Source organism: Catharus ustulatus, chromosome 5 (genome assembly GCF_009819885.2).
Source record: "Catharus ustulatus isolate bCatUst1 chromosome 5, bCatUst1.pri.v2, whole genome shotgun sequence".
Lineage (NCBI taxonomy): Eukaryota > Metazoa > Chordata > Aves > Passeriformes > Turdidae > Catharus > Catharus ustulatus.
The window spans coordinates 21,996,070-22,023,475 of NC_046225.1; the positions used below are offsets into that span (position 1 = coordinate 21,996,070).

General features: G+C 41.6%; 1 protein-coding gene across 1 annotated transcript; it reads left to right on the forward strand.

Annotated features, from left to right (window-relative positions):
• Positions 1 to 46: 46 nt before the first annotated feature.
• On the forward strand, positions 47 to 27,359 carry LOC116996690 (microsomal triglyceride transfer protein). The gene is made up of 18 exons (XM_033060617.1): positions 47 to 125; positions 4,564 to 4,751; positions 5,314 to 5,457; positions 7,447 to 7,554; positions 8,277 to 8,393; positions 9,421 to 9,560; positions 10,432 to 10,582; positions 13,904 to 14,061; positions 14,904 to 15,072; positions 15,645 to 15,752; positions 16,650 to 16,862; positions 17,872 to 18,083; positions 19,547 to 19,644; positions 19,746 to 19,867; positions 20,654 to 20,881; positions 24,620 to 24,744; positions 25,096 to 25,266; positions 26,157 to 27,359. Exons 1-18 carry the CDS (start codon positions 65 to 67, stop codon positions 26,323 to 26,325), a joined length of 2,682 nt encoding a protein of 893 aa, XP_032916508.1. The 5' UTR covers positions 47 to 64; the 3' UTR covers positions 26,326 to 27,359.
• The last annotated feature ends 47 nt before the right edge of the window (positions 27,360 to 27,406 follow it).

Below are 27,406 nucleotides of genomic sequence, written 5' to 3' on the forward strand. Positions count from 1 at the left end.
CTCAGCTCAGTTGTTGGAGGTTCTTACACTTGATGCTGCAGTCAGGAGCTCGGCAGAGTCCAGCATGATTCTTCTTACGGTGCTGTTCCTTTGCATCATTTCCACCTACTCAGCCTCTGTGAAAGGTAGGTCTGTACTGGGCTTGGTTCAGCTTCTGCCTCAGCAGAGGCATAACCAGCAAGTGTATGCAAATCTGTTTTGCCTCAAAAATTATCAGCTTTACTCAGACATGCCTGAGTAATACAAGATGTGTTTAGTAGTTAGGTTTAAGTGCTTGTGGCATTCCTCTCAGCAGAGGTGATGGAGGAGATGATGTTTTCAAGTGCACAAGGCTAGTGGTGTGAACAGGAGATCAGGGATCTTGACCTTGCTTAATCAGGACATACTGCGGGGGCACCGACTTCAAAGGGACTTTTCACACGCTCAGAAGTTAAACACACAGAGTGCTCTGGTGGAGCAGAGCCAGGAAGTGCTCAGGGCTCTCCAGGTTTCAGCTTCTGAGCAGTTGACTCAGCTACTACTGAAGTCAGTAAGAAGCATCCTGTTAATTTCATGAGAACCTTGCTTTGTAGTAAGTCTTGAAAATCTGGATGTCTGCAGAAACCCTGTGAGCAGAGCTTTACTCAGGTGTCCTGACAAAGTCAAGGGTATGAAATCTTGGAGACTGTCCGCTTCAGCAGTGCCAATGTATGAAGCAAGGAAAGGTGTAGTAGTGACCCCTCATGTACAACTTCACATTAAATTCAGAGGGACAGCAACCTTCTAATATAAGCTGAGTTTTTGGTTTAGTGAGGATGTCTTCATCATATGAGAAGCAGGGAGGACACATCATCCTGGGTTAAGCATCCTGGGTAGAGTTGCTCTCATGGGTGCCGCCTCCTGCTTCTTGCAGGGAATCCAGGACACTGTGTAAGCACAGAGCAGCAACCTTCCTTCCTCCCTGCCTGTATACACCCTCATGACAAGAATTTTAAAGGAGAGAAATTTGCAGGCAGTGCCTTTACCTGTGAATTTATTTCATGAGACTGCCACGTTTATAGCTAGGTATCAGTATGCCACATGGTGGTGTCTGATCTTCCCAGCTTCCCATTAACATCAATTAAGCAAAGCTTATTGATGTGAAGTAATATTTGCTTGTCACATCCTCAGGATACAGAGGAAGCATTTTGTCTTTAATTAGTCTTCCCTTCAGCTCTGCCAAATTTCCTCTCTCCCTTGTGCAGAGAGATTGAGAGCTAAATTGCTGGCCCAAAGGCCACTTAGGGCCTCAGTGTGAGAGCTGAGATTAGGATTAGTGTTTTGCCTTTTCATGAGGCCATGCTGCCTTTTGGAAATATTGAAACATTATTCTGTTCAATGCAGGTCGGTCAGCACACATAAAACTTTCCAATTGCAGCTCCACTTGAAAAATGTTTTCAAATAAGTGGATGGGGTTTGCTTTTTAAAGCTATCTGCTATCAGAGACAGTGGCAAATATGATTTATGAAGGTAGAGCTAGCAAGTAGTTAGAGACACACATGCTGTGCATGCCATGTGTATTAATAAAAGGCACAGGACTTGACAGCTGTCTCTACTCCTGCAGTGTAACCTTCTGTATTATACAGTATCATGATTTAATTATAGACTTGGCATGTTACCCTTAATGACAGACACTTAACATTACTAGTCAAACTATGTGTTATGCACTCCACCTTGGAAGGAGCACTTCTGACCCCCAGAGAGCATGGCTGGGCTGATGGCACTCGGTGTGTCCATCTCTCCTCCCTTCTCAGGCAGTGGGACACTTGCCATCAGCTGAAATGTCAATGGCTGCACAGGCACAGTGCTGTGCTGAATACAAAGGAAGGAGCTTCTAAAAGGAGAGCTTCCTATTAAGAAAAGTTTCTATCAAAAAGGTGTTGGAATATTCCTTTTAAAATAGTACTGGTGTTTTCTTCATGGAAGTTGGCATGAAAATTTAGTTGTGCTTTTTTGAACACTGGTTCTGGTCAGTGGCCCTGTATCTGTCTCTCGTCTGTCAAGATCCTCCTTGCCTCTCAGCCTCACCACACTATTCAGTTGTCTCTCTTGGCTTCCCCATTTCCACAGGGAAAAGTACTAACTCTTTGGGACTGCTTTCAATACTGCCTCATCCCTGCTGCTTGTCTTGTCATGATCCACTGTTGGCCTACCCTTTTCCAGTCTGGCAACTAAAACTCTCTTCTGCCCTGCTCCTGCAGTGTTTTCTATGTGTGAAATTGTGAAAGCTTTCAAAATTGCATGTTCTTCCAGCTCCCAGAAATACTTTGCAATTATCTGTTTCTTTTATGGCACTTGCAAGAAGCTGCTGCGTCATTTGGTCATCTGTTTCCTTTAGGATGGAACAGCTCTTTTGTATGTGGGGACAAGTAAATGCTAAAAGGAAGGAAGAGGGAAGGAACTCTTACAGAAGGAGAATAAAACCATGTATGTGTTCAGTTATGGGGAAAGAAAGAGGGTAGATGAAAGGTGCTTTTAACTGAAAATAGGGAGGGAGCAAAACCACAACATGCACCTTAACTAATAAGACACTTGTCTCTGAGCACCCAGATAATTTCTCTTGGATGTGCTATTCCCCTACTTTTTTTCTTTAGATGGGACTGTATTTAGAATGCACTTAGTGGGTGGTATTCCTAAAATCTCAGCCAACACTAAGTCCTTTGCACTGCAGTTTCTGCTGCAAATGAAGGAATCAGAAATTTTGAACCAGGAAGCAACTGGTTCCAAGGGACTGCAGGGAACCAGAGGTGTCTCTGAAAGGCATAGCCACCTCTCAGCAGGCACTGAGCACCCTCTGCTCTCAAGGGTAAGGTAGCTTCAAAGCAGGGAACTGGGGAAGGAAATTGGCTAGGAAATTCACAGTAAACCTGCAGGAAGGGTTGTATGCCTCTTGGTGACTTTGTTTTGAAACAGACGCACAAGACATGCAAAACCAGACAAGCCACTTTGTGCCAACATGAATCCTTTAGCCTCCCTGGAAGAAAAATCAATAGTTACAGTTTTGGCCTCTCATGTGTGAACAGGCTGCAGACACTGGGATCACCAGACTTGCTGCACCACATCACCAGTATAAGTCCATTTAATTCTGTAACTTTGCTAGTTTACACAACTTGCAGACTAAATTTGGTGGAGTGTCCATTTTGCTCAGGGAAAGGTTCTTTGAAGCTGACCGTAATCCACTGCCATGGTATCTGAGTGAACAGAGGAAGAATGTGAGCAAAATCTTAATGAAGCAGGGGTTTTGGACTCTTTAAGAACTGCAGAATGCATCCATCCAACCATGATGGAACTACCCTGTGCACCCACCTAAATGAGCTTTAAATGTTAAAGTGACTGACTTTCCTTTCTATCAATGCAGTGATTTGAAATTTATTTGAGTCAGATAAAACAGAGGGATACAGCATAAATAAGGGTAGCCTGATGAATCTCTACAGTGAAGACACTGATTCCATTACAGCATACTTAAGAATTTTTCTGAGATGTTGTGAGAGATTTTTGTTCTTTCCCCCACCCTTCCCTGTACTTGTCATAAAACTGAGATGCATGGCCCTGCGGATAGCACTTTGTGTTTCTTAGATTAACTCTGTTGTGAGCTTGTTGTTTCTGCTCTGTACCTCCTGAACTCCATGAAGAAATTCCCAGTGCATTCAGTGGTGCAGTATTTGGGTGTGTGAGGCTGGTGCTGTGCTACTTACAGATAGCACCTAAAGTCACTCTGTGTGTGTTTGCTTTGAGAATGTTAAGAGCACTTAGTGTACAGCCGGCTTCCCTTCCCTTCCCTTCCCTTCCCTTCCCTTCCCTTCCCTTCCCTTCCCTTCCCTTCCCTTCCCTTCCCTTCCCTTCCCTTCCCTTCCCTTCCCTTCCCTTCCCTTCCCTTCCCTTCCCTTCCCTTCCCTTCCCTTCCCTTCCCTTCCCTTCCCTTCCCTTCCCTTCCCTTCCCTTCCCTTCCCTTCCCTTCCCTTCCCTTCCCCTTAAAATATATAAATTAACAGCAGAGATACAGCTATGGGGACAATTATTTAGTTGGAAGAACAAGATCTTAATTATTTAATTTAAAAAATACATTCTTAATGTTTTCATTACATTCATGTCACCCTTGGGCAAGACTCTTATTGGAAAGATTCCCAATACACATGCAAGAGATGCAGAGAATTATTTTAGCTGGCTCCAACAAGTCGCAATAGTGCATTTCACATTGCTAAGCACACAAATTGCATGATTAATAACAGTATTTTGAGTTGCAAATAATTTTGGATTAATTTTATAGCTAACATAGCTGAAGAAAAGAATCTGAGAGTCTTAAAGGACTAGAACAAATTATTTTGTCACCATTGTTATATTAAATATGTATGATCAGTGTCAGCTTAATCACAGAAAACCCAGCTGCTTCAGTGGGACAGCCTCTGTAATCAAGAGTAGCAGGATCAGTCCCATTAATCTTTTGTTTGAAATTAAATTTTTAGTTTTTCTAAAGGTGTTTCTTAGAGAAAATGGTGATTATGTGAGTTAGTTCTAAAATGCTGTTTGTTTTTGCTTTCCAAACAGGACACACTACTGGGCCAAGCCTAAATAATGACAAGCTATATAAGTTTGCTTACTCAGCTGAAGTCTATGTTGATCAGGTGAAAGCATCACTGCAGAAAAGTGCAGGATATCGGATTTCTTCTGGTGTGGATGTCAACCTCTTATGGAGAAATCCTGACAATGATGATGACCAGCTGATCAAAATTACGGTAATTATTGCCATCAGACAAATGGAAACATACATAATCTTTTCTGCATTTATCTAGCTGCTAATCTAATTTCAGACAACTCACTTTCAGAACATATGCTAAACCTTTTATTCTCTAGTCTCATCAACTAAACCCAGCTGCTTTGATGATCTGATTCCTATGGAATAAGATTTCACAAGTATCTATCTAACATCATAAGCCAGAACTTCAGAATATCTCCTGTATTTAGAAATTGCTTCATACAACACCTATAACTTCAAACAACTGGTGTGCAAGCCCTTACCTGAGGGGCAATATGTTGTCTGAAGCTACAAATCATGACATTTTCTAAATAGAAACTGGGTTTGGTATTTAGCTTTATGGTAGATTTTCTGGCACTTATTTCCCCAGTGGAGACCACTGGCTCCTTTTGTAAACTTTGACATAGTAATCATGGAAGATTAATGATCAGAACCAGAAATGCAGAAATGAAGAACATTTATTATGTGATTTAGTCCAATTAGCCTACTCCAGGCCAATTCTACACTGCTCTCTACATTAATTTTTTCTTTTACTTTGCTAGATGAAAGATGTTCAGGTTGAAAATGTGAATGAACGTCCAGCTGCTAAAAACATCTTCAAAGGAAAAAGCACAGAGAAGATCATCGGGAAGGAGTATCTGGAGGCTTTACAGAGGCCCATAGTGATTGAGCTAGTCCGTGGAAAAGTAAGACCCTGTCTTTTAAAATTCAGTCCCTAAAGAAACATGATACAAATCTTTTGTAACAGACTTGAAGAATTTACCAGTTCACTATTCACTCAGTGTTTTTAATAAGCCATTTGTCCCATCATTCTGTGTGAAATATGGTAGTTTAGAACAGACTGTGATTTACCTTCTAGCCCAAGCCTATTTTGTGTTGAGTCCACCACATACTGGGGAAGTATAGAGCAGATTGTCCACAAAGATATAGGTACACATGTGGATATATGCACAGTTGCTATGTAGGATTTGTGCTATTGACTTCAGTGAGGGCAGGATTTTGTTGAAGATCTGAATGCAGAAAAGGAGATAGAATTTGTCATGAGGGATGTTCTACTGAGTCTGTAAGGAACAGTGTTAATCACTTTAAACCCTTATCAGGTATTTTACCAGAACTGCTTTTCCCAGCTCTTTGATTTTCTTATTTACTCTGTGTCGCCTGCAGTTTCAATGGTCTCAAGTTAATGATCTTGCTGCTGAAAAAGCTACAGCCTTACATGTTTTTTTCCCCACTGGGAGACTGTCTCCAAAAATCAGAAGAGAAGGATCAGAGAGCAAGTGTGTCTCAACATGTGCCTGGGTTTTATATCCTGCCCTGGGAGAACACCAAAGCACTGTCCCTGCACAGGAACACCCATGTCCATTTGTAGGTCTGAGAGTCCCCATTTCTCTGAGAAGGGGATTCAAGTACATCCATCCCACTCTCTTTTTCCCTAAAGAGCTGCTTGTGTCCTCTTGTATTCAGCCTACTCTTCTGGCCAGGGGGTGGTGAGGCTCGAGCCATGGCTGCTCCTGCCTCCTGTCCCTTCATCCTACCATTGCTTGTGTCATTAAGCCAAGAGCCCCATTTTCCCCTCTGCAGCCCGAGCAATGCTCAGCAGGTGGAACATGGGCAGAGGGGCTGTGAGAAAGGAAGGTCACACTCCCTTTTCCCTTCTGCAGAGCAGAGTGAGGTCTGTGACACTCTATCCCAGCAGGATCTTTACCTCCTGCTGTAAATAGGCACTGAGCACATACTCTGGTCACCAGCTCAGCCTGCTGAATTGCAGCTGCTATCAGACCTGCTCAGTAACTTTCAGACTCAGCCTTGTCATCAGTTTTACACAACATAAAAAGAAACAGGACAGCACTGGCTGCAAACTGTACACATCCCTACATGAGAGCAGAGGTACCAGAAGAACACAAAACAGAAATCAGAATGTATCTGCTCCTCATACATTGCACACTATCACATGCTGAGGCTAAGATGTAGTACTAAAAACTTGGACTTTTTCTCAGGTAGTAGAGTCTATCCACTCCTTTTCTGATTTTTTTGTGGTGTGACGCTTTCATCCCTGGCACAGTAATTTCACCTTTCAGGGTTGCCCTGAGATAACATACTGATTGTACTTGCAGTTCCAGAAAAAGGAGCACTTTTAAAGCACCTTCAATGCAAAGTGGAGGTGCAAAGTCTTGTTACCGGAGGAAAAGCTCAAGCACTACAGTTGGCCCATGAAGTGCAAAGGTTGTGATATGTTTGACACGTCATTGAAGTTATTCTATCTGTGATTTATCTATGATTCATCCTGAGTTTTGGAACCCCTGATTAAAGTGCAACAGATATTATTCCCCCATGGAGAGCAATTACTTGAGGATTATGCAGAAAGATGAGTTGCCTGTGAAATTATAAAGAGTTTCCCATTTCCCATCTAAATTCTCTGTAATTCCAGGAAGACAGTGAAACTGCACTTAGGTTCAGCTGAAGGCCAAAACGTGTTTGTACTCTTATTGTCAGGCCCTGCAGCCTCTGCATTCTTCTTAAATAAGGGCAACAGTTCAAAATTCAACTTCGTAATGAGAAAAACATAAAGGGAGTTTTTCTAGAGTGGATCCTCACTATGCCTTTATCATTTAACCAGATTTTTTTATACACTTTTGAATGCTTTTTATATACCTTTTTTTTTGTTATTCCTACAGGTCAAAACATTCTACTCGTTTCAAAATGAACCTGGTTTTACTCAGAACATTAAGAGAGGTCTGGCTAGCCTTTTCCAGCTCCAGCTGCACTCTGGCTCTTCCGCTGAGGTATGGTGCTCTATCAGGCAAGATTATCATCACCTGAGGAGCAGGCAGAGCCTGATGTGCTCTGAAAGGCAGACCTGTGGCTCCTGCTGACTTCAGAAGGAGTGAACTGTGATAGCAATCAGCCCTTTGATCACATATGAGATTAGGGACGTAAAGACAGTCTTCTGAATATTTGGTGACACAAGTCAAATTGCTGCAATTAACATAAAGAAGTAGTGCAATCCATTTGATTTTAAATGCCTTTATAAATTTAGCACAATTTGGTAATAAACTACCTTAAACCAGGTCACTAGTGATTATACTGCTGTTTAAAGTTGATTGATTCCTAAATTCAGTTCAGTGGAGTTCCATTCTAAATCCGAGTACCCACATAAAGTTAGCACTGGTTTAGCTGCATCCATTTAAGTTGCTTTCCATTCTTAAATTTCTAAATCTATCCCCTTGAACAAAGCTTGAATTTAACTCAAATTTGTGAGTATAATGTGAGCTGCATTTAAACAACCGTTGTTACTTTCCTTCACAGCCATCTAATGAGTAGTACCCCTGCCAATCCAAAGCAGATAGTTAGAACCACTGTCATCCTCAAAACTATTAAATAAACCCAAGCAGTGCAGCATTTCAGGTACAGGATTCCAACTGTGGAGAAAGTGCTTCATCTTTGGAATATGTTGCGGGGTCCCAAAGATAAATTAAAGAGATTGTCCTAATCTCTCTTTTCCAAGGTGGACATTTCTGGGAAATGCAATACTACTTACCACGTGCGGCAAGATCAAGTGACTAAAATAAAAGACCTAGACTCCTGTGAAACAGAAAAGAAAAAATTTACCAGCCACAACCGGGTATGATTTCTTTAACAAAATAACATCTATTCTTCCTATTTAAAATATATTCTTAGCAGCCACTACTCATCTTCTCAGAAGTCCCTCTTGCATTAGAGAAAACAAATTCTATATGTAAGTTTTGTAGTTTTACTAGCCCAAATGTCATATGTAGTTCCTATGGAGAGAACAGGGAATGGATTCTCCTGTGGTGTAAACCCCTTTGGCTCAGCTCATACAGGCACAGTCATAGTGATAACAGTAACCTTTTTCCCATCTGCTGTAAATGCCAGGCAAGATGCTGACTCCTGAATGGAGCCTGGTCAGGCTTGCCTGGAAGGTTAAAAGGCTTCCCTAATGCACAGGTGTAATAGACGAGATGTGCCATAGAGATAACTGAAGCCATACTACAACCCTAATGGTCCTCCACTGTTGGTAAATGTCTTTCTAAATAGTGACTGCTGAGGGCAGGCTGGACACCTGCTGAAGGCAGGGGATTCTCTGCATCAGAAACTGACCTTTCCCAGCTCAGAGAAGTACAAAGACAGCATGCACTCTCTTAATAAACCACCTTAACACTATGACTGGCTTCCCAATTTTCACTCTTATTGCAAAGGCATCATCTTGTTTACAAAACAAGAACCGCAGCCAGCTACCTTGTTTGATCTGAGTGTGAACTTGACAATCTCATTTGCAAGACATTTCTCTGGAAAACATTCTTGTCTTATTTAAAGCATATCTTTAAATGTTGTACTGGGTGTTTTCTCAGTTGCAGCCTGCTCCATAACTTCCTGGCCTGCTCCTACTGTCTTTTACCTTGGTACATACTGAATTTGAAGCATATGGTGAAGAGTGGCTTCTTACTGCAGAGGGAATTATTGAAAACCTGATTCATAGGCTTAATTTGAGATGACAAGCCTATATGAACCTTCCTCAAATGGCTCTACTTCATTACAAGTCTTGCCCTCATTTGGAACTGCGAGCTCTTTTCCTATTTTGTTGTTTGTTGAATAGCCCTATTTCTGTTTTATTTTAAAATTATTTTCAGATCTTGGATGTTGGTACAAAAGGCACATCTGCTACAGTTTATGTGCTGGAAGACAGTTTCATTAAATCCATTAAGGCAGAAGAAAATTTCGTTTTCGTTCTGAATTACCGACGAAAAACAGGTGCCAAAATAGTTTCAAAGTAAGTTGGGCAATTCGACTGTCACTGATGGTAGCAAGACTAGTGGTTCAAGCCAAGGTTCCATGTGTAGGTCTTATAGACTCTAGATCTAAGACTATGAACTTTCCAGGTAAGGATTTAGGTCTCTTTTTTATCCATATACAGGTCCAACTGTGCCAGGTACCAGGTCCAACTTTGATTAAATTCTACCACACCACAAATAATAAATAATGGCATTCATAAGAAGTTAACTGAAAACAGCAGGAATTGGCCCAACCCTTTTAATCTACCCATTAGTGATATAGGTGTTCTGTCTTCTCATTTCTCAAGAAATACTTCTGATGAGTTTCCATTTCTAGAATGTGAGCGTTTGGAAGTATAGAAATAAAATCTACTGCATAGAAAGGAAACAACAGTGAAACCTAGATCTGGGTTAGACTCCAGACTCCAAAGCATCGAAAGTGTGGAGATACTCATACAAGATAAATGATTGAGGCATCTCAGTAATCGTAGATATTTAAAAGAAAAAGTACTTTCAAAGATCTCACTTTCCAGATCTTTTAAGAACAAATATATGAAACATTTCAGAATGTACGTGAATACTGAGGATTGTTTATCAAGTGTTATAAATCTGTGTTTTAGAAAGTCTCTCATACAGGTATTTTATTGCATATAATTCTAGCAGTGGTTCTGCTGGTATCAGATATTTCTGTTACCTTAAAACCCCCCACAGACTTGCCATGTTCTGAACATTTTAAAATAAGACTTCAATAAGTCTATATTCTATATTTTTTTATCTGTGGAGGGGTTTTTTGTTTCCTTTTGGTGTGATTTCTGCATCTCTGCGCTGATGGCTGAGCTCTAATGGTGTCCTCACTGTGTGGATGTATAGGCAGAGGCTGGAACTGAAGTCAGTCCAAGCTGGGATGGGACTGATCGCTGCAAAGCAAGTCGCTGGTGTGATCAAGACCTTGGACCCCAATTATGTTGCCATGCCCCTGGAAGCAGAGCCAGTGAAATCCGAATGCAAAAAGTGCCCTTCAGTAAGTAACCACAGGTTCATTGGACATCAGGTTGCTTAGCTGAGTAGGACAAGGGTGAAAGCAAATTTTTTGTCTAAGCAGAACTAGGACAGGTCCAACATATCAATATAAAATACACCCTGGGGTACGGAGTACAGAAGTGTTGCAATGGTGCTCACCCCATTAGAGTGTCGTAAGCATCTACCACTAAAAGTACCAACCTTTTTGCTCTCTTTTAAAGACTGCAATATTTCTCCAGATCACTAGAAAATACAGCATCCTGTTGTTTTATCTCACCTTTGCCATCCTTGAGCTGCTAGAAGCTTATTTCCTCTGGGGAGAAAATTAACTTTAAGATGGCTGGCTGGTGTTTGTATACAGTTCTGTCATAGAGGACCTGAACTGTGCCTAGGAATTCGAGTTCATTAGCCGTTCCTCAAGCAGGCTAAGCATTTTTGGTAGTATATTTAACCTCTTCTTACTACCTGACCCCAAGGAAGTCTTTTGTTTAAAGGAGTTTATTGGTATTTTCAAGTATAAAATGAAGCTTTAATATTCTTGGGAAGTCCAATAATGTTGTCATTTTTCCCTGGGAAAAAAAATGCCTTTTTTTTTTATATTTAAGACATCTGAAGGCTAAAAGCATGGCACTGTAAATGCATCAGCTTTTGTTTTACTAATGATGTACATAGTAAACTAAATAAATTACTACAGTGAACCGTTAGCAAATAGTATTAATGCTATTACATTAAGGAATTAATGGGAACATTAATTTAAGGATCATTATTCTCTGGTGTTGATAAGCAAGATATAGCTTCTATTCAGCACACATAATTTTAGTCCTCCAGAGATACTCCTTATGAGCAGAAATATGTTCCTGTATTGGAACTTATGCTAGTTATTTGGAAGTAGCATTACACTGTAATAATTTATCTTGTCTAATGTCTGTTGAGCCAGAGAGAAGACCAAAACCATGTATTCGGGTAATACAGAAATGATGCTGCATGTGTGCTGGGGCAGTTCTGAACAGGGAATATCGAGGCATCCTAAACAGAGTAGAGACAGGTGGTTTTTCCCTGACTCTGTTCATCGGGGTTTGTGCTGACCAATTTGTCACTTGGGACTGAGTTTGTCATAATAGTTACAATTTCCAGACCAAGATAACAAACACAGGGTATAATTCCAGAGCACTGCCTGGGGACTGAGCTATGTCATTATAAACCTAATGGCACGAGGAGAATGATGTTCTGCTTTCTCACTGTATTTTTCAGTAACTGCTATGAAAGGATGGCCTCTATAAACAGAACACTGTATCCAAAGCAGCAACATAGCATATGGTACTTATATATCATAGTATACATTAATGCCCTGCTGACATGCTGTCTTAGAGTTTTACATTCTCAAAGACCTTTTTTAAGTTGTAACAGGTTTTATCTCCATCTTTATGAATTTGGTAAAATAACCATTACTATCCTCATTTCCCAGACAGCAGCACTAGCTTCTCTGATGTTATGGAAAATATTTGCACTTAAAATCAGGTCTAGATTTTTGTGTTTAGACAACATAAAGCATGGTGTTTTCAGAAGAGCTCATGCATCTTACACTCTTTTATGCTCATGGTTCCTATGGGAAAGGATTCTTGCCCCTTCTGAACGTGAGGTGGCTTTGTTCTGTCTTTACAGGCACGCTTTGTATGTTGGTAAACAGCTGTCAGGCACTGACATTCAAAATCAACTCCTGCTCGGTTTAGAACCTCTCGGTTTTGCTGGAGTTTTCCTAGACTACCCACAAGACCTCTGTCTGATCTCTCTGTCAGAGAAACACAGGCCTGGGTCCGTGCTGAGTTGCCATGTGGAAGTGTGTGCATCTTGTGCCCGAATGTTTGGGTTATTAAATCCAAACTGCCTGACATTTACATCAGGAGAATGAAGGCCTTCATAAAAGTCAACTGTGAACAATGTTTTTAATGCTGTGGTCGCTGCAGGGGATGGCAGCTGCTCTTTGTAGCTGTTGAACAGTCTGAGCACCCCCCAAAGAAGAAGGCTTGGTCTCTACTTTCTTTTGCTTGAGATGGCTCCAGTTTGCATCTCCCACCTTGTTTGTCTCTAGGATATGGGCTAAACTGACTAAGAGCAGGAGAAAATACAGGAGTAATGAGATTAGAGGGTTTTTTGCTGGACTGTGGTGCAACTTCAAGAAGGGGAATAAAAAGTGCCCCATATGTTTATCCAATTTCAGTTAATAATAGCAATACTGACCTTGATGCTAAGCACTAATCACCAGTTGAAGTTAAAAGACCCATCTGTGCCTCAGAACATGAGCTCCTCCCAGCTGGTCATTAATCCTCAGGAAATATCCTATGTCTCAATCATTGTTGCCTAATTATTGTTTGTTACAGTCGATAGAAGTTGCACTCTGTACTGCTGAATGATATTTCTAATTGCCAGCAGGTTCAAGTGCTATTGCCCAATACAAAATCCACAGAGGGGAAGTATTTTAGTAAAGGTCAAATGGGTGCTACTGTTATTTCCCACTCAGGAAAACTGCAGTAAAACTGCTGCAAAGAACAGCTGAGTTTTCAACAAGGAATGTTCTTGATAATTTGAGATAACAGAGGCAAAGGCGAGGGAGAGAGGAAAGGTCAAATTACCTGCACCAGGTTCTTATGGGAGTGTATGTGGAAAGACAAATAGGGGTGCTTTGCTACCATGTTGGTATGTTCAGGTGAAAAATGTGGTGTGGGAATAAATACAGCAACTGCCAGTTACTGTTCTAATACCATCTTACCTTTCATTTTGTGCAATAGCTACAAATCCCTTTGTATGCAAGTTTATGTATAAAAAATGGAAATAACTTCTTGGACATTTAATCCTGTTCTATACTAACCCAAAACTGCCATCTTCTCAGAAAATATGATTAATTGGTGAATGGGGAATTGTGCATCTCCCTTTTAAAAAAAATTCTACTTAGGAAAAAATGGGAACATAAGGCAAACACCACATTCACCAGAAAGCACAGTAAATTTGCAAGATAAGAGAATTCACTTTATTCCAGTTACAGTATAAATAAGTTGTATTGTTCCAAAAGAGATTGCATTTAAGGTAATGTACAACATCAGGAAAATACTAAAGAGTTGGAAGAGAGACAGCTATAGAAAGGTTTCAAAGATATTTGTGCTGGGATTATAATAAATTAACTAATACTGAGCTAAAGGATCATCCATCTGTTGGATTTCAGCTAATTTGAGCAACAGCTGGCCTACATATCTGCATTTATTTAGTCTGATTTTGAGAACTGAAACCACAGTCTGAGAGATTTGACATAATATTTATTATCTTGCAGCTTTCTGAGCACTGGCAGAGCATAAGAGAACATTTACATCCTGACAGACTTTCCAAACCTGAAGCAGCAAAAAGCTTTTTGTCTTTCATTCAGAACATCAGAAAAGCTACGAAAGAGGAGATACTGAAAATTATTAAAAGTGAAAATAAAGAATTTCTGTAAGTTACCATGAATAAGCTTTAAAAATGTTTAAGTTACTGAAAAATTCAGGACAAATTTCATACAAAGAGATTGAGTTCTACTGGTGATGTCCTAGCAATGCAAACCCAGTGTTCACTACTGTCTACAGGAAAAGGATTTTTTTTTAAAGTTATGTTTGTTCTTGTAATATAATACATTTTCAGCACACCCTTCAGTCACCAGGGTTTTATCTACAGTGCACGGCCAACAGGCTTTGTAGTTTAGCTAAAGGTTCTCAGACCAAATACCTGTTCCAAAACACCCTATAACTTGTTCTGACTTCCCATTTGTTTCCTTCAATAGGAAATACAGCAAGGAAGGGAAAGATTAATGCCTGGGAATTATCCTAATATTTGAGTTTGTTTGTGAACAGCATGTACACCAAGACTTGAGAGCTGAAAAGCATTTCTGAGTCATATGGTCAGAATCTTTCAAATAAATTGTAGCAGTTAGCAGTAGAGATAAATGTGAGGGTCACTCTAGAACCCTTTTCTCTATGTGCCATTGTGCATGCAGTAGTAAAGCACTTCTTTATATTTACAACCTTGTCCTGTAAACTTTAATACACTTGTGATAGTTGGGTTTTCCAATACTTTTTTTGGTCTCCTATTTTCCATATTATCCATGGATATGAGTTTGTGTGCCATTTTGAGGTGAGAGTTCAGGGACACTTTTTCCAACAAAAGTAAAAGATTCTCTTGCTTGCAATGAAGAGTTATTTCAGTACATTAGCTTCTTTCTCTCAATATGCAGCCAAGTCTTTTCAGTATTGATTGGCTCATTGCAATGATATGTTCATTTAATTTCCACTTCCTTGTAGCCCACAGGTAGTGGATGCTGTAACCTCAGCTCAGACACCAGAATCACTGGAGGCCATACTGGAGTTTCTTGATTTTAAGGATGCAAGCACTTTTATCCTGCAGGAACGGTTCCTATATGCCTGTGGATTTGCCTCTCACCCCAGTGAAACACTCCTGAAATTATTAACTGTAAGTCCAAGGACAAAACAAATACAACTCTTATTCCTCGTCCCAGTCAAAGGGAAGAGAAGAAGAAACAACTGTTGCTGTTTCTAATTTTCCTTTCTTTATGCCTTCCAGAGTTTCCTATAAGTGTGCCATTAACATAGAGCCTGCAAACAGCAAATATTCGTAGGTCCAGACTGAAAGTCTATTTACTTTGTAAAATATTACCAAAATCCAGTACTTGGAAAACATAAACATAATACTGAATGTTAGGAAAATAATTTGAGGATTGTTTGATTGTTGCCTTATGAAAGTTCTGTAGCCAGAACTGTAAATCCATTTTTTCCCCCACAAATAAATCTACTTGAGACACTGAATGTAACTCAAAGTGAAAACAGCACTGAGTTATTATATGTAATATATATGTAATGATAGAGCTGTGCTGTGCTGAGTCTGAGCCCAGACCATCATGATAATCACCACTCTTGCATTGCATTAATGTTCACAGAAAATGAGGGAGCCTATTGAACGCACAGCAGAGTGTGGCTTGTCATGTTTACACTGAGACGCTAAACAGTTTTGCTTTTGCATGGCAGGAGAAGTTCAAGGGGGATGTTGCCAATGAAGATATCAGAGAAACTCTTGTCCTTGTCATGGGAGCGCTTGTGAGAAAACTGTGTGACAGAGGAGGCTGCAAGCTGCCAGTGAGTATCTGATGGTCGCTGCTGCCCAAATTCTGGTCTGCAACACATGTGACCAGTCCCTGGTGATGTTACTGGAAGAGCATGGCAGACATGGGAAGCAGATTCTCCCACTTAAAATAAGCCCATGAACTCCTATGTTTGACAGAGGATTTTATTTTTTTTTAATAATGACTTCTAGTTTGTCAGATGTAGGCCTCAATCTCATCTCTTCCCATTTCTGTGGCTGAATCTGTCAGCAGAAGCAGTACTTGTGCTGCCTTGTTCAAAAGCTTATCATATCCTCAGAGAAACGCTGACAAACTCAGGATCTGTTTATTATTTGCGATTACCTTATGTTTTTTTCTCTTCTGTGAAGAAAATTCATTAATTTAAGTACTCAGCTGTGCCCCAAACATGCATAAAAAGAGGAAGACTTTTACTCTGAGCATGAGCTGAGTAGATGCTGAGTAGTTTAGAGGATGACAATGATCAAACAAGGCTGCTGGTCTGTGTTGTTCAGCACTGCAGCACAGCCCTGAAAAGATACAGAACACCTGAACAGGCCCTTCTAATTTCCCTTGTTAATTGCCAAGCAGTTTTGGAACATTATGTTATGAGGCGCTGAAGAACACTTCCCTTGCCTTTTTTTGTGGGGACTTGTTAGCCCCACAAGGAAGACCTGTGAAGTCCCTGAATCAGGGCAGGAGCAGCTGGCAAAACTTTGGATCAGGTGTCCAGGTGTCCCTCTGGCTGCAGTCACTATGGTTACGCTTGAAGGAAGCCATCAACATATAAATGACACCTGTGGTAACCCTGTGCACCAAAAACGTGCCAGAACCCATCCCTGCCCTTTCTACTTCTGCAAGGGGAAAAAGGGAGGTTTATGATGACCGTTTAATGTGCTGTTGATTTTCTTAGGCTGTTGCAGAAGCCAAAAGGTTGATTCTGAATAGACTGGAGAAGGCCACGAAAGATGACAATGTGCGGATGTACCTGCTGGCACTAAAGAACGCGCTCCTTCCTGAAGCAATTCCGCTGCTTCTGAAATATGCTGAGTCAGGAGAAGGGCCCATCAGCAGCCTTGCTGCAACTGCCTTGCAGAGATATGATCCTTCTTTTCTTACCAAAGAGGTAAGAAAATACACTAGCCCAGAAAAGAGGTGCAGGAGGCTGTATTAAAGGATAAATTAACAGAGTTCATTTCTTGTCATCGGCAACATGGATAGTGAGGTTGAGTACAGTCTCAGTAAGTTTGTTGATGCCACCAAGCTGTGTGGTGCAGTCAACATGCTGAAGGCAAGGAATGGACTGGTGAACACATGCTAGTCAGCCCTTGGCTCCAGGGTCACACACAGCCATCAAAGGAGGCATGCAGTCTGCGGGGAAAACAGGGCTCTGCTCACCAGAGGGAGCACTTGGGCACCTGTGCAACCCCTGCTCTTGCTTGTGCTTTCACGTAGTCACGAAGAATGCACAAAGGAAGAGAAGGGTAAAATAGCTGCATTTTATCCTGTAGCCTCCAAGAGTAGGAAAAGACATACAAAATAGTGGGACAAGAGGTCCTGCCTCTGCTGCATTACCTTGCATTCCGTTTCATACCTTTCAATCCTGTCCACCAGGACTGAGGCTGTCAGGTGCTGCTCTGCAATCAGCATGCTGGAGGCCATTCTGTCAGTGGGGCTGCATGGCTTTCCACAGACTCCCCTGTAACAAAGATGTGTTACAATCTTCTCAGGGACACTGGGCCACTACAGGGACTATCTAGAAAATTAAAATGTTCTTGATTTTTTAAAGTGCATATTTCCTTAATAGTCAAGAAAATCCCTGTCTTACCGCTGCTACATTTGTTCTTAGTGCTGCTACTTATTTACACTCCCGATTTAAAAACCAGTGTGTGAGGCTGTATTTGGTCTGTGGCTGAGAGAACATAACAGATGTCCCACTTGTCCTTGTGGTCACTGAGCTATACATGTCTCAACATTCCAAAAGGACCATGAAAAACATGATGCTGAAAATATATCCTTATGTATTAGCCTTAGCTATGGAGCTAACTTAAGCTGATATTATAAACAAGATTCCAACCTGTACTTTGCCTAGTCATCTGCATTAGCATTGAGTGAATAATGTGTTTCCTGACCAGGTGAAGGAAACAATGAACAGGATATACCACCAGACTCGCAGAGTCCATGAGAAGACAGTGAGAACCACAGCAGCTGCCATCATCTTAAACAGTAACCCATCCTATATGGAAGTGAAAAACATCTTGCTCTCTATTGGGGAACTGCCTATGGAAATGAACAAGTACATGCTCTCCATGATCCAAGATATACTTCACTTTGAAATGCCTGCAAGGTACATTAATTTCAGTGTTTATAAATACAGCCCTTTCTTACAAAAAACACAAGGTTCTCATGAGTTACTGAACTTTAAGGAGAGTATCAAAGGATACCTTATTTTTATGTCCCTTGTATTGTTATTTCAGAATAAATCCATTAATTTCAATGTACAGTAAATTCACGAATACAAGCCGCACTGAGTATAAGCCGCATCTCTGGGTGTTGGCAAATATTTCGGTTTTTGTCCATAGATAAGCCGCACCCGAATATAAGCCGCTCTGTCGTTCGCAGCGAGGACCCGCGTGCAATTAGTAACAGAACCGCGGGAGGGCGGGGTTTACTGGCTGAGCTAAGGCTGTGCAGGCTCAGCCCGCTAGGGGCCGCTGACGGGGCCAGGTGGCCCAGCCCGGTGCTGCCACTCGGGGCCGGCCGCCGCTGCCACTGGGCTCGGTCACCCCGGGTCGGCGCTGCCCCGCGGTGGCAGGCAGGGACGGAGCTTCCCCTGCTCCTACGGCAGCGGCGGCGGGCGGGGACGGAGCTTTCCCGCGCCCGTGGCGCCGGCGGCGGGCGCAGACAAACCACCCCGCCTCCTCCCCGGGCCGCGGCAATGGCTGCGCAGGGCTCCCGTCGGCTCCCCGGGCCGCGGCAACGGCAGTGCCCCCCCCCCGTCGGCTCTCCGGGCCGCGGCAACGGCGGCGCCCCCCGCCCCCCCCCCCGTCGGCTCCCCGAACAGCGGCAATGGCGGCGCCCCCCCCCCCTCCCCTGAGCTGCGGCAGAGGAGGGGAGAGCTCTCCCGCCTCTCTCCCCGCCCCCCGTGCTGCCTGCAGGGAGCCAGGGCAACACAGTAACACTGTAACAATCGCGGAATGCCGGCTTTTACTGGCAGGTGCTTGGCTCGGTGCCCTGACTGGCACGTCTGGGGTTGTAAATGTCAGAAAATTATTCACATATTAGCCGCCCCCGACTATTAGCCGCACTTCCGGGTTTCCACCCAAATTTTTGTCAAATTGCTGCGGCTTGTATTCGTGAAATTACTGTAATTCTTTTAATAGCTATTCACATTTTCACAGGTACAAAAATAATTAGGCATCTGATTTGCATTACTATGACAAATGTAATCTGTTGATCTTAATTCTCTCAGTGGGTCCCTTGCTTTTATATTTTAAGAACCAGTGATGTGGAAAAATCTTAAACATCACAGTGTGAGAATGAAAAGAATAAGTATATATTTTCTTCTCAAAACCATTAGTTTTCAAGCAAGGCCTTTGCTTGCCTTTCTTCCTATGACTGCAGGGAGTACCTGAAATTGAAAGAGAGCCTATGGGTTAGGGCAGATTTTTAGTGGGAAGAGGTAAGGGTTTTGGAGACCCTCTTTCCTACTGGAAAATTCACCCTCTCTCAAATTTGATCTTTCTACATTTGATACTGTAATATTTTTGTCTCTCAGTATTTTTGTTTGTTTGTTTTGAAATACTACAGCAAAACAGTTAGGAAAGTTCTGAAGGACATGCGTGCCCATAACTATGATCGCTTCTCCAAGATGGGCTCTTCCTCTGCCTACACTGGATATATCATACGTATGTAACCACGAAACTGCCTTTGAACACTCTTTGTATTCCCCAAAATTTAATTAATCCACTAGTTTAGTCACAGGTACCTTCTTTCTTTTTAAATTAAGGTGGTCCCGATGTGTCATCCACATACAGCCTTGACATCCTCTACTCTGGCTCTGGCATTTTACGGAGAAGTAACGTGAACATCCATGTTTTCGACAGAAACACTGAACTTCATGCCATCCAGGTAACTGCCACACTGTACATAATAACTAAGCCAGTATGTGGTCCTTTTCTTACAGCTTCTGAGTCAATTCATCTAATGCTTAAGACCACAAGGTTTGCCAATGGGCAGAGAGCAAGCCAGTAACAGGAGAAAACTAGTAACAGGGAAAAACCCCACAATGTGGCATGTGTTTGCCATAAACAAAACAACAAGTGTTTTGCTCTGCATCATGCTTCAAGGTCTATGTCTGTGTAAAGCCTATGCTGTTTATCTGATGTAATCAATGAAAGCTTTGTGAGTCTGTAAAATCAGGTCCCAGTTCAGGTATGTCACAGAATGGAAATTCAAGGAGTAGATCGAATGTACAAATCAAAGAGATTTAAATGTCTGTGTTTCAGACTTTTCTTAATATTGGCAATAACCTTCAGTATTATAGTTCTCCTAAATTTATGCAGGACAAAAATTGCACAGGGGACATCTCTGGCTTTTCCTTCCAGCTGTCCATGAAAAATAGTCAGATGAATAAAGGAAAATGTGTTTGAAAGAAAACTAGTGTCAGGATTGTGAGCTGCAAGTGGGTAAATCCTGCCCAGCACCTAAAGGGCAAAAACATGGCATGAGATTACTTTATTTTCCATTTTTCTAGGTGCTCTACATAGTTCTATGAAGTCTTAACCTCATACCTTTTCCACTACAATGACATAAATTAGAATTAGGCTCTTAGACATTAAGAAAATACGTGGTGTTGTTAATAGTCTGAGTCAGGCAGGATTTTTTAACTGATTCTCTATCACTGTTCCTTTGTAGGTGGTGATTGAAGCTCAGGGTCTGGAGTCCATAATAGCTGCAACTCCTGATGAAGGCGAGGAAAACCTGGACTCCTTTGCTGGCATGTCAGCCATTCTGTTTGATTTCCAGCTCAGACCAGTGACATTTTTCCAAGGGTATGGTGATTTAATGTCTAAAATGCTCTCAGCAACTGGAGATGCCATGAATGTGGTGAAAGGACTTGTCCTCCTCACAGATTTCTTACAGGTACTAACAGCACACTTTTTGCTTCTTTTTCTGTCTCTTAAGCATAGATGGTTCCTCCCCCACACTGCTATTGTAGGACACCTTATTTTCTTTATTTTCAGTGCTGGTAAACCTGACCAGTGTTACACAGGCTACCCTTATGAGGAGAGTAATAGAAAAGTCATGGGTATTAAAAACCAGAATGAAATTGCATGAAAAGCAACCTAAAACAAAGGTGAGAAGAGATATTCTAGAAAATAAAACTGAAAGTTAACAAAAGCAAATCCAACTGAGTTTCCTGTTGAAAACTCATATTGCTCTCAGCTATGACCTCCCCACCCACAGTTTCTTGTTACAGTATTGTCCCATGTGACTACCTAAGTTTTCCTCTTCACAAGTTGTCCAGGGACCTGGTGAATGAATCAGATAACTATTCTTCAAAGAACAATGCTAAGAAGTCCAAATTTCAGCTGTTTATTTCTAGGCAAAACAAGAAATTAAAATGAGGACTACACCATTTTTATGCAACTGTCACCCCAAATGATTCGCTAATTTTGTGCTTAAACAGATTCACATATAAATATAACTGGCTACATAATATGTTCTTGGAGGGCTAAGAATGTAGACATCTCTCTCAAAGTGCAGGGTCAGTACTCTGTGTGATATCTTTTTTCTTCCCAAGCAGGGATCTCCATAGAACCTGTGGATTTAACAGCTTTACTTAGTTCATGAAACACCTGTAGTCTCAAACTTTACTTTTAGCTTTTCCTTTTTAATTCTTGGCAAAAGAAAATGCCAAAAGTAGATGATGAGACAATCCACTCTGCTCAAAATTACACAGAAACACCTCTGCACATGACAGGTTTCCCCATCAAGAACCCAGCTCAGCTCCTTGTAATGGTGTTTTAAGTCCAGAGGGCTTTCCAAGTAGTGGCCAAACTGGCTGGCTAAAGCTCATTCCAGCAGTGCTTTACAGTTCACATGCAGATTATGGGCAAAAACTTTACCGTGACCTATTTAACAAACAGACCGCAGAGGTGAGAAAGATAATCATGTCTAGTCCTGAGCATAGGGAGCATTTAGAGAACTAAATATTTCCAACTGCTGTGCATGCATCAAGCTCCAGACATACTCCAGCTGAATCTGCTGGCAGGGCACCCCTAGTGCTCTGTCCGCCAGCAAATTCTCCACTCCTTTTCTTTGGAGAACTGCTCAAAAGTCTGGGGCAGCCAGGGCTGGGACTATGTGCCATTTTTAACAAGATCGGGGTGCAGTGTTTTCAGTCAGTCACTGCATGTTTGGAAGCCTTGGCAGCAGTGTCTTACCTCCACACTGCACAAGGGCAGGAATGGATTAAAGCTGTTGAACACACCTTCAGGCTTAGCTGCCTTTTAAGCACAGCCCATCCTTCTAAGAATGGTCTTGTAGTTACACTCCAACTCAGCAGCACATCAGCATGGCCACAATGTTGTTTGAGGGCTAAGAATAACCAGAAATTATATTCCTGCTATAAAATAAACAGTTCTCATAAAACTGTTTTTGAGACACGTAAGTCACCTGCATTAAAGTTCAGCAGTGTTAATAGTTCTCCTAGGCAACACACCTGCCAGAAGCCCAGAGAAATTAAATACTGTAACAGGTCAGAGAAGCCACTTGAAAGCTAGACCCCAGTGGAAGGTAGCCAGTTCCCAGAGAAGTGCTTGTTGTAGCCATCTCTGCATTGCATTGCAGTAAAGTTGCATTTCAGTGAAGTACATAAAGACACTTTTTAAATTGAAACATGGCACATTTAAGCATTTTAAATTGTAACAAATGATTGATTCTGATCTTTTGGATCACATTTTCCACTGCAAATGAGACACAAAGCTTAAAATAGGAAATGAAAGGAAAATACTTCTCCTGAGGAGGCTGGGTCCCTGTGATTTACACCTCCCATCAGCCTGGATTGGATTTGCACATGAGACGAGGGACAGGACTGAGCTATAAATAAGGAACTAGATGAGCTAGTAAAACACAAGACAAGTGCTCCTTAGCTTCTCTGCTGGTTTCAGTGACAAATACCGCTTAATTCTAGGTAGCATTTAAGGCTTGAATACCGTGTAGCCTTTGTAAACCCAGCCCACTTTAATATTCTTGGGTACAATTTGACAATGCATCTAAAAATATCTGCTCCTCTGCTTGTGTGTACATATCTCTGCCAGCACGTATACTGTTACCTCCTCACTCATTAGCAGCTACCCACCAATCTAGTCCCAATTAAAAGCAAAGTAAAAAAAGTAAAACAAGCTTTATGTCCACACCTAAACAGACCAACTAAGGAGTATTTTATACCCCATTGCAGTCAGTATAAAACTCCCTTTGATTTCAGAAAGACCACAATTTCAATCTATTATTTTAACTAGGGTGAAAATAAGAAATCAGAGCATCATATGATCACACTTGCTGGGGTCACGCTGGAATTATAAGCCACAGCCAGCCCACTGCATTCTTTAAATCTCAAGCCCACTTTAGCAGCAACTGACTGCCAAGATGGCTCTGCCAAGCTGATTCTGTCAAGGAAATAATTTCAAGGATAGTTAACTTACCCTAAAAGGTGAAGTAACCATGTACAGCTACCATAATTATCTGAGTCTTCCATTACAGCTGGATAATTTTAATGTTCCAAACGAAAACCTTCCCCGATGTTGCTCCTTGCTGTGAGGATCAGGAAACTAGACTGACTCTGCTTGCTTCTTTCTTAAATCTTGGGACAGCATTAGTTGGAGTCACTGGACTACTGAATAGCTAAGAAGAGAATAGAGACTTCTAGGGTGCCTGGACCTTAAAAAAAGGGACAGGAAATTCACATTCCCACGTGTCCTATAAAGGCCTGAAACATTAAAGGTGCTGAGAATACCACAGTCACACAAACCTGGGAGGAAGGAGAAAACTATCTGTGAGACTGGAGGTGTCCTGTATGTGAGGCACATGATCAAAACAACCTTTTCCCAAATTAATGTTTCTTTTAAAATGGTGAATTAATCCAGTAGTTCTTAGGGAAGCAGGACAACTATGTAAAGAGAAATAGATTGCCAAGCTGGGTGAACCTTAAAATCTTGGCTGTGGGTCAAACCTTAAAAGTAATGAACTGCCATGAACCTGAGCTATATTATCACTTCCAAAATGGACTTAGGGATGTGTTTCCAGTCCAGCCTTACAGGTTTCATGAAGCCATGAGCACATTTGATATTTGATAGAAAATGTATTAAATGCAAATTAAGGTGCTTTAACTGATAGGTTAAGTCACCCAACCACTGCAGACATAATTCCTGTCATATGATGGGTTTGTGGCCACTACACAAGTGGCAGCGACTTACTGCCAGTCCAGGTCTGCTCACGGATGCTGAAGTCACACTGCACTGCACTTGTGCTAGGCTTCCAGCAAGGAGTTTAATCTGATTTAGCTGGACTGCCGTCACAGCCTCCATGGGGCTTGTGTGGTAGCTCTTGGAGATATGATATTCCCTGCAGTGTCACTCCATGCAGAAATTATGTCAGCTGGCACTCAGGGGAGAGGGGAAGGATGCAAGGTGCCTTGCTGTAGCTTCATCCCATTTTTGAGGGAGGGAAGCGCATCAGGAAGTTTGTCCATCCTTTCAGAAAATCCCTCTATTCTTTTTTGTTCCTGCCAAATGCCAAGTGGGGTGAGTGCAGTACCAAAGGGAAAAAGGAAACCTCTGAGGTCTGCAGTCAGTAACCTGTGCTTTCCCATGGCTCTAGGAAGTCCAGCTGCAGTCTGGGCCCACGGCCAGTGCAGAGTTCATGGGTGGACTGGCCATCGACATCTCCGGAGGGATGGAGTTCAGCCTATGGTACCGGGAATCCAAAACCAACGTCAGGAACCGGTGAGATACTCCCAGCACACGCTGTAGCTTTAGACAGCTCAGGCTTCTGAGCCATGGTTACCAATGAGATGAATTTGAATATAAAAGACCTTGCAGATGAGTTAGAATTAAGCAATTAAATAAATAGAATTAAATAGTTATGTGCATGGGAGAATGTTTGTACTTCTCTTCTCCTTCCCATCTGGATAATACCGGTTCCCACTGGTCTCATGTGAATTTATATACCTTTACATGAAGAACAGGCTCCTTTGAGAGCAGTTTTTATGTACATATGGTAGGACTCTTTGTAATTAAATTTCTTCTTTTTTAATGTGTTTTGAAATAATTGTAATGCCTGATTTTTTTTTGTAGGGTAGCCATGTTTATAGCTGGTAACACCGAGGTCGATTCCTTCTTTGTAAAAACTGGTATGGAAACCACTTTGGAAACAGAAACATCTTTGGACTTCATCTCCACGGTGCAGTTTTCACAGTACCCATTTTTGGTCTGTATGCAGATGGACAGAGTGGACTCTCCATTCAGGTAAGAACTAAGAGCACACACGTTCTGAGGTGTCCTTCCAGCCAGCTGCTAGAACTTTTGGTTTTTTCAGATGCAAGAGATTAACTATTGAGGCCAAATTCCAACCTAACACAATCAGGTGCAGTACAGGCTGTTACACACAGACCTCTCTGCTAACCCATTCGCTGTCCCTCACCCCTGAGTCTCAGAAATAATCATTTTGAATATAACGAATTATCAGCTCTGATTGTGCACTTCAGTCCAATTTTTAAATTTGATTTTGCAAGTGGTGGGACACTAGTGCCCTCGTGTGCAATGAGTTCTGATGATGACCTCAGGCTTTGCCAGCCAAAGTTTTCTATTACACTGTTGAGAGAGGAAGTGCAAAGGCATAAATGAGCTGAAGTGGAAAGTTTTCTTCATCATCTGCTATTTACTAGTGTCAACAGAAGTACCTGTTCTGTTAAAGTCTTGCAGCCATTGTATTCTATCATCGTTTACTAAGGCACCAGTTTTCCTGAAAACTAAACAACTGTGCAATAAGGTTAAAAAGACAATCTTCAGTAGTCAAAGAATAGTAATTAAATTGAGTGTATTAGGTTTACTACTCTTTCTTAATCCCTTTTTGCTAAGACCTAAGGAAGATAACATTTGCAGAGCCTGTGCCAGATTTCCATTCAGATTTTTTTCATCCAAAAGATGGTTAAAAACCTGAGAGGAATCAAAGACCTTGAGAATGTTCAGGAAATCCTAAGAAATCAGTGTCTGCTATTCTGCAGCTACTAAAACATCTGATAATGATATCTGCTCGCTGTGGAAGTGCCACCTCATCTGTATGCAAGGTGTTTGTAACAAGGTGCAAGCTCTGCATAAACCTCCTAATGCCAGAGCCCGGTGCTGTGTCTTTGCAGGACTCAGATGACCAAGTATGAGAGCCTGCCCTCTGGCAGGCGCTACACTGCCAAGAGGGGGAGAGCAGCCACCTTGGCAGGGAACGAATACCCTCTCCACCAGGAAAACTCCAACATGTGCAAGAGGGTGATCGGCGCAAAGTCTGACTCTGCTGGCGGCTGGTTTTGAGAGCAGGACCTGAGCTCCTGCTTTCCTGAATCCCTCGATGACTTAGGCCTGCATGTACCTTAGCAGCATGGAGGTTGACCTTGCACTGCTGCAGTTAATGGGAAATTTGCCATTGATTTCAATGGGCCGGGATCAAACTCTCAGTGCGTGCACAGTGTTTACATATTAACCTATATTTAAAACTTTTGTAAAAAAAAAAACCCGAAGGCAAATAAGGACCAATTTGGTGGCATTCCATGCACTCCCTTAAGGGTGGTGCTTGTTCTTCATTTATACTTTTTTGTGCCAAAAGCAAAAGTAATCCTTCATTTTTCCTTCTTTGGGGAATACAGATGTCTGTGTTTTTGACATTCAGGAAGAACAATTATGATGTATAAAGAATGATTATTTATAAATGTGTTTTAAAATATTTAGGTGTTTTAGGCCTATGACCAATCCCCATTCAAATATTCAAGTACAATTAACATCCAGATAGGACCATGAATTCCTGCCTACTCAGTATTGCCTGTTTACGAAACACCAGGTTTTATTTTACATGATTTTAAAGGATTTTGTGGGTTTTTTTTAAGCAGGCAGAACTCGATTATTATTATTTATCTTTTGGAGGTTTTTTATTAACTGCTGTAGATAAATACAATTGATTAACAGTGTGGGGTTATGTTTCCAGAAGGACTTACAGTTGCCTTAATTCTGTTCTCATTGAAATCAATGGTATAATTTCTGTAGCTACGAGAAGCAGGAGCAGAGTTAAGCCAACACTGGCTGCTCATCAAGCTTGCCTCCTAAAAATTTGTCTCCCTGTGTGCAATCAAAGCAGATGCATTTCAAAAAATGAGCACCCACTAAGGCAACTCTGAACTACAAAGAAGAAAAGGATCTTGAAAGAAATAGATTTTGGATGCACAGTCTAGCAAAGCCTGTGCCAAGCCAGAACATTTTCTTCTAGGTAAGTTAGGCTTTTATTTCAGTGAAAAAAAAAATCACTACTCAGATGAGTCCTCTGATTAAAATTACTTATGCACCTCAAGCAGTGTCTTCATAGGATCTGTTAAAAAAAAAAAAAGTTTTACCTTTACATCAG

Bases quoted from the DNA above. Each gene is read 5' to 3' on its own strand.
- LOC116996690 (XM_033060617.1), top strand. From the start codon at position 65: ATGATTCTTCTTACGGTGCTGTTCCTTTGCATCATTTCCACCTACTCA. The intron at 10,583-13,903 runs GTAAGTAACCAC...ATTATCTTGCAG, and splicing joins AATGCAAAAAGTGCCCTTCA to CTTTCTGAGCACTGGCAGAG. The intron at 16,863-17,871 runs GTAAGAAAATAC...TTTCCTGACCAG, and splicing joins CTTCTTTTCTTACCAAAGAG to GTGAAGGAAACAATGAACAG.